The 7,928-nt window shown below is 42.1% G+C and overlaps 1 protein-coding gene across 1 annotated transcript in view; it reads right to left on the bottom strand.

The window, feature by feature from the left end:
* FBN2 (fibrillin 2) overlaps positions 1-7,928 on the bottom strand; it is a 266,701-nt gene that overhangs the window by 61,311 nt on the left and 197,462 nt on the right. Inside the window, exons 32-34 of the mRNA XM_004696589.2 lie at positions 7,289-7,411; positions 5,251-5,373; positions 1,936-2,061 (exon numbers count right to left, since the gene is read on the bottom strand). Coding sequence (XP_004696646.1) covers positions 1,936-2,061; positions 5,251-5,373; positions 7,289-7,411 — 372 coding nt within the window. The remainder of the gene's footprint in view (positions 1-1,935; positions 2,062-5,250; positions 5,374-7,288; positions 7,412-7,928) is intronic.

Raw genomic sequence — 7,928 nt, 5'->3', positions numbered from 1 at the left:
AGATTACCCTAGTGAACAAGAAGAAGAAATGAGCATGAGTAGATAAACAATATTAGACCATAGAAGGATCCACAGAGTACAGAGAAAGACCATACACATAAGTATTTAACGGAGAACTCTTTGGTTCTTTGCCATTTTTAGGTAGTAATTCTCTACTTTTACTGTGTAATGTCCCAGGGGTGGTTTTCTGTTTTGTTTTGTTTTTTTCTCTGTTTGCTGTTGCAATTTTTTCAGTGGCAAAAATAAGAAAGTGAACTTAGTGTTGAAGTGGGAGTAGTCTGGGGAAAATCTTTAGAAATGTCTATGAGAGAAATTTTAGGTGTAGAATCACAAAGGAGGAGATTGTCTCATACAAAAAGAATTAAATTGAGTTAACTTGAGATTTTATGTTAGAGAAAATGGTTAGCTACTGCTGACTGGTTCCTTGTCCACTAACTCCTGTCAAGTTGATGTTGGTAACACATCATGTAATTCCATAACCACATTGACGCACATTTTCTGTTAACCGGCTTCAGTGTTCACAAGAAACCAGGAATTGGAGAAGAACTGAAGCTCCCTGTACAGCTGCCCTGTGCAAAATGCATGAGCGTCTGCACGCCTAGCGGGTCTACTGTAGAAGCGTCGGTGCTTGCGCTTTCGCAGATCATCGTCCCGAAGGCCTCCAGCCCAACCGTTGTCCTGACTTTCTCCTCGCTGCAAGAGTATTGTCTTTGGGCCTATCTTTTTCCTTCAGCGCCACTCTGGGCAAAGCTGGGTTTTACTCTGGGCCATTCCGGAGTGTATGATTCTGTTTGTTGGTTGCTTGCTTCTGGTGAGTTGTGTGTGTCCACGTGTGTGTGCGTGCGCGCGCGTGAGCGCGCATGTGCATGCAGACATGGTGGAATTTATAATCCCTCCTAATCCCTCCTAATTAGGGAGTCTCTAATCAAGCTTCACTTTAGAATATTTTCTATCTGGAGTTTACTTATTTTCTTTTGTTGTGTGTGGGGGCAGGTTGGGGTTTCTCTACGAATCACTTAGCAGTGTTTTTTTTTTTAAGCTGAACAGGATATAAGGAGGAGGCTGGGTGGTGTAGTGGGTGATGCGTTGGACTTCTAACCTCCAAGAGGTCAGCAGTTTGAAACCACCAGCTGCCATGCAAGAGACATGTGAGGCTTTCTGCTCCCGTGGAAATTTACAAGCTGCAGGGGCATTCTGTCCTATAGGGCAGTGCTGTGAGTTGGAATTGATTTCATGGCAGTAAGAGCATAGACGTAATTTTCAACCTCTGTATTTTCATGAATCTTATCAACACAAGGATAGTCCAAAATCTGCAAAAGGCGATCTGAGCCTGTCATTCAGAAGAAAATCCAAATTCCACTTGTAGGACCAGTATTGTGCTGACCACAAAGCCCTACTTCTAGGAGAGGGCAGATGGCACCATAATTGCAGAGGAAGGAGGCATTGTTGTTCGGCAAAAGGGGCCTGACAGTGAGTCCCAGAAGAAAGCTTCGGGGTGTAGGCACAGACAGCAGACTTCATCAAGGCAAATGCCAAAAATACCCACTAAGACCTGATACACATATTAAATGTGTATCATGACCGTTTGTGTAATGATTAGGGTAGGCCCTATATCACAGCTTAAAAAGCTGAACCGTTTTTCCACATGCCATTAATTTTAGTGATAAAAAAGTAAAATAAGTGGATATTAAACAAAGAAGAAGATTGAATAAACTTCCCACTGTGGGCTCCAGGCCAGGAAAACTCCGCAGAGATGAAAGGCACCTTCCTCCTCACTCACTCGGCAAAACAATCTGGGCCTAAACAAGCGCCTTTCCGAGGCACAGCGTGTGCTGGGTGTTCTGCTTCCAGGTGGGGCCCGCTCCAGCCCTTTTTGTGGCCGCACTAGCTGCAACTGATCCAGTGGGAAACGGAGTTGGAATGCCCGTGACCCACCTTGGCAGGATCTGCTGTCTGAGGCTGGAGTGAAGCCCATCTCACACTCGCATCGATAGGCACCCGGGACGTTGAGGCACTGTCCATTCTCACAGAGATTGATGTTTTCTGCACACTCGTCGACATCTGTGGAGAAGCAAACGACATCTCTTACATCCACATGAATCAAGTTCTGCATTTCATGGTCCACGTTTTTGTCTTAAGATACATCTTTTTTTTTTTTTTTTAACATTTTATTAGGGGCTCATACAACTGTTATCCCAATCCATACACACATCAATTGTGTACAGCGCATTTGTACATCGTTTCTCAAAAGATTTTCTCTCCGTTTAAACCCCCGACATTAGGTCCTCATTTTTCCCCTCCCTCCCCGTTCCCCCCTCCCGCATGAGCCCTTGATAGTTTATAAATGGGTATTTTGTCATATCTTGCCCTGTCCGACGTCTCCCTTCATCCACTTTTCGGTTGTCTGTCCCCCAGGGAGGAGGTCACACACAGTTCCATGTAATCGGTTCCCTCTTTCCTACCCATTCTCCCTTTGCCCTCCCTGTTTTGCCACTCACACCACTGGTCCTATAGGGCTCAACCCGCCCTGGATTCCCTTTATTTTCAGTTCCTATCTGTACCAGTGTACCTCCTCTAGTCTAGCCAGTCTTGCAAGATAGAATTCGAGTCATGGTAGTGGGAGTGGGGAGGAAACCTTTAGGAACTAGAGGAAAGTTGTATTTCTCATCATTGTTACATCGCACCCTGACTGGCTCATCTCCTCCCCGAGACCCCTCTGCAAGGGGATCTCCAGTGGCCTACTAATGGGCTTTGGATCTCCACTCCGCACTCCCCCCATCATTCACTATGGTAAGATTTTTTGTTCCGATGATGCCTTACACCTGATCCCTTCAACACCTCGTGGTTGCATAGGCTGGTGTGCTTCTTCCATGTGGGCTTTGTTGCTTCTGAGCTTGATGGCCGCTTGATTACCTTCAAGCCTTTAAGACCCCAGACGCTATACTTTTTGATAGCCGGGCACCATCAGCTTTCTTCACCACATTTGCTTATGCACCCATTTGTCTTCAGTGATCCGTTCGACACCCCGTGATCACACAGGTTGATATGTTGTTCCATGTGGGCTTTGTTGCTTCTGAGCTAGATGGCCGCTTGTTTACCTTCAAGCTTTTAATTTGTCATTAGAAATAAATATTTCACAATATATAATTACATATTGTTTTTCTGATTAATCACTATGCTTTAATTATGTTCAATTTGTAACAATGAAAATATATCCTGCATATCAGATCTTTACATTACAATTCATAACAGTAGCAAAATTATAGTTATGGAGTAGCAACAAAAATAATTTTATGGTTGGGGTCACCAAAATATGAAGAACTATATTAAAGGGTCATGGCATTAGGAAGGTTGAGAACCACTGATTTAGAATATACAACTTGATAGGTGAGCTAATTAACCAATAGCCTATCATTCAACTCTAATGCGGTTAGTGGGAAGAATATTGGTGTCTTGCAAATTTGTTTAGTTGCTTGAATGGCACTTCAAGGATGCATTAGCATTATACCAACATCAGTTAGGCTGCCCTAATCAAACAGAAACGACTCCATGGCAGTGAGTTTGGTTTCTGGTTATCATTTCAGACCAAAGAATACTGGAATTCTTCTTACAAGGATGTAAATTCATTTGAAACTCTTATCATATTAAACAACTTATTCTGTTACTAGCACAAGTGCTGTTGACTAAATTAGTGTCACTGTAAAATACAGTGTGTGCAGGAAGGAACTGGTATTTATTATCTAGTATTTGCCAAAGGAGTCCTGGGGGCATAGTGGTTACACACTGGGTTGTAACCACAAGGTCAGTAGTTCGAAACAACCAGCCACTCCATGGGGGAAAGATGACCTTTCAACCTTCCATAAAGAATTGGAGAGTGCTGGACACTCACAGGGGCAGCTCTACCCAGTCCTATAGGGTCTCTAGGAGTCAGCATCGACTCGATGGCAGCATTTCCCAGGTGGTTTGCATCATTATCTATCTGAGATGCACTTTTTCTTGAGTGCACCCATCCTGTGCACAAGAGGAAGAACCTGAAGCTCGGAGCAGCTTTGTGAGCTGCCGGAGCCACACATGCTTTTGTGTGCCAAAGCCTGGGTGTGACTGACAGTCATGTCCTTTCGTTCTCACACAGCACTGTTCACAGTTTCAAAGTCACTAATGCTTGCGATAAGCACTTTCTTAAAAAGGTGTTTGAAAATGCTGAGATCTTTTTTTGGGGGGGAATTGGGTAAGATATTAATAAATGGAAAAAATAAAGCCTCACTTTTAATTATGGATTTAAATTGTGAACTGAAACATCAACCTAGAAATACCCATTATGTATTGAAGAGCGTCAGACTTTATATCTAGTAAAATGATCCAGTATGTTTGTGAACAGAGGATCCTATATTTGTGCACAATGGAGAAGGAATGTGAGATGAATGGTGGCTGAGATGTATCACTTATAGTTTGTGTATTTTTCTAAGGCCTACCCCTTTTATTAGTCCATTTAATCTTTTCCATTCCATGTAATAAGCTACTAAGACTTTGCTAAATTAGGTAGCAGTGTTTGGAGTAGGTCCTATATCATGTCTTGAAAACTGTGGAATAGGTTTTCAGGGGTTAAAAATGTAGTGGAAATAGAAAACATTGGTATTTTATTATGATTGTTCTATCCCCATTTTAAAACAGGGAAAGTAAGGTCAGACAAGTTATTTGCTGAGAGTTATGTGGACGATGAAGAAGCAGAGGAGGATCGGGGTCCAGGTGGCCTGCTCCAGACGTGTGCTTCTGACCAGTGTATGTTAAGATGCGATAGAGGCAATGGCACCCATGATACTAATGAAGTTCATTATTCTTAAATTCCCACCAATTTTGGAAAATTGTTCATGTTTCTTTGTTCAAAGTAGGAAAGAGTTGCATTTTGAACTATAAGTTTAGTATTAAAAAAGTGAGGTATTATTTATTTCAGCCTCCCTTACCAACTTTTCACTGCCATTGTTAATTCTGACTTATACCTACAAGGACAGGGTAGAACTGCCCCTGTGGGTTTCTCCAACTCTAACTGTTTACAGGAATAGAAAGCCTCATTTTTCCCTCTGAGAGGGTGGTGGTTTTGAACTGCTGACCTTGAGGTTAGCAGTCTAACACATAACTGGCCTGAGCACCAGTGCCCCTGTCTTTCACAACAGCTTTCTTTAAATAAAGAAAACATACATCGACTGTTCCATGAAGACTGCATCAGAACACAACCTCGGGATGCTCACTCACCTGAGCAGGTAAAGCCATCTCCTGTGAAACCTTCAGAGCAAGCACATCGGTAGGAGCCTGGGGTATTTACACACTGAGCATTTATGCTGCACTGGTGGGTCCCATTGGAACATTCATCCAGATCTGCATGTAAAGAGGCACAACAGAGAGGAAAATGGAACATTCCATCATGTAAAAATATCTTAATCTACTTTCATTGAAATGTGAACCTCATGGAGTCTAATCCAGTAGCAAAGGCAGATGTTAAACTCAGAAATCAATATAACAGAATTTTGTCAAATGGACCAGGAAAAAAAGAAGTTATATGATATAATGGGAGGATAAAAGAGGCATATAATCTGAATTGCAAGATTAAGGGAGGTCCCACTAAAGAAAATACAACTTAATTATGTTCACATCAAAAAGATGAGCAAGAATTAGCCAGCTGAACAGAAGCAAGAAATGGTATTTATTTATTTATTTATTTATTTATTTTTGCAAAAGGAACAGCATGGATACAAATACAGAGAAGGGAAAGAGCTTGGTGTGACTCAAGAAATTTGCATGGCATGAGATTGAGAGTAACCAAAGTCAAAGATGGAAAGATGGTCGGTGGACAGATGCTATAGGGCACTGTAAACCACAGAAAGATGGCTGGATTTTATCCTACCCTGAAAACAAGGTGAAAACAAGGATCCTGAACAGAGCAGGCCCATGATTGAAAGGCCTGTTCTGACAGAATGGTAGCGTGTGAATTGCAGTCGACTGGAAGAGAGACCAGGAGAGACAGAGACACACATGGATGAGAGCAGGGGAATTAGGGTGGAGAGGGATGGATGGGTGAATATGGAGCAGAGGGTGGTTGGAAACTGCGGAATCCCTTGTAATAAAGGCCATCTACTTTGCTGCTATTGGATAGGGTGACAAAGGAATAAAAGACACCCCCTCAGCCACCCAAAATAAAGGAAGCTAAAAGAGGTCTAAAAGGAAGCTGAAACAAAGTCAAGTTAGACCTGAGAGAAAGCAGTAGGTGAATAAGGCTAGAGAACAGATTGAAGATGTGGCTGGAAGGTGCTGAAACTGATAGAGATGGCTGGACAACAAGTGGGTGGATAGTGGATATAATCACACCATCATAAAATGCTACTTATTTGGAATTATTGGAGCTGATCATTTAAACTCTATAGTCATCTCATAAGCATTTGATAAGCATGACACATTTGAATGGATAAGAAAATACATTCCTATTAGTTTATATTATCAGAAATAGATTGCAAGGTTATTCTTTAATAACCTTACTACAGACCTCTGAGATTTAATGAGTCAGCATGGGGAGGCCAGTTCGGCCAACTTTCTCCTCTCCTTTAAATTCACCTAGATAGCTCTTACAGGTTGGAAAAATGCTTCCTTGTTCAAGCATGCAAGACCCGACCCAGGGGCCAGCTCGACCGTGCATGGCAGTGAGGGTATCACGCAGGTCCTGCTTCAGATATCGAAGACTTGTCAGATGCTGGCCCAACAAGGAAAGAAATGGGAGCAGGGCAGCTACCATCCCATTCATCTTTCTTCAACCAGACTCTGTGAGTGAAATGAACCATCTAGATTTGCCTGCGAGAACAAGAATTCTTTTTGGTAGCCAGCTGCTGGTACCGACCACTTACTGCAAACTTAGCTTCTCCGACACAACCTTTCATTTCCCTCATTTGTTTCACAGGGTTTTGAATCTCACTGATTAACTCTGAAAAGACTGGGAAAATATATTAAGTAATTTTTACCGTACAAGCTGTTTGAACTGCTGGCTGCATATCAAATGGTTCTTACTAAAGAGCAATCGGTTTTTAAAAAGCAGATGGCAAGGCATATTGTTGTGGTCTGATCATTTATACAAAGGTTAAAAGAAACTCTTAGGCAGGAATTAGCTTGCAATGAAAGACAGCCTTTCATTTGCAAGGAAATAAAGTGAAACGCATCTTCCTATTCAAATAAGCAACTTAACGACTACCAGAAGAGCCTTTGAGAAATTTCATCTTCGCAAACCATGTTCCGGTTCAAAACTTACCAATACATTTGATGCCATTTCCAACCCAGCCTTCTCTGCAGCTACATGTGAAGCTTCCCGGAACGTTCAGACATGAGGCATGCATGTCGCAGTTGTGCGCACCAATTTCACACTCATCCACGTCTTAGGAAAATCAGAGTTAAGATGGAAAAGGTCAAATACAAATTCATGACTTCTACTTCCAAGTATACTGCTGTGTAAGTGTGCTTTTCATACATACATGGAAATTTCTACTTGTTTACAAGAAAATAATAACATCATTCTCTGTTGTTTTTGTGGACTCCAATAGGCCTTGAAAGGTCCAGATACAAATCAAACACATCTTTCCCTGGAGGAAATTGCCGGACACTTTGTGGAAAGTGAGAAGCAGCAGGTGGTGCCACCCAGCAGGAAACATATGCCCGCTCCACCCCACCCTTGCAGCCTTCTCCTTGTATGGAGAGGCATCAGATGATAAATGTCAAAAGAAATCCTCCATTTTTAAAATGGAGACTCTGCTATTCCTTCCTACAAATACTTGTTACACTTTTTACTTGCCTTTTCTGAAGGGCTGGGTCGCAGTGGTTGGGTGAGCCAACCTCTATCTATCCATCTATCTATCTATCTATCTATCTATCTATCTATCTATCTATCTATCTTC

This window comes from Echinops telfairi, unplaced genomic scaffold (assembly GCF_000313985.2).
Source record: "Echinops telfairi isolate 266 unplaced genomic scaffold, ASM31398v2 ScPeMD7_7469;HRSCAF=8507_1, whole genome shotgun sequence".
Taxonomy (NCBI): Eukaryota; Metazoa; Chordata; class Mammalia; order Afrosoricida; family Tenrecidae; genus Echinops; species Echinops telfairi.
The sequence above is the reverse complement of the archived record's forward strand: the minus strand, read 5'-3'. Positions and strand labels throughout refer to the sequence as shown.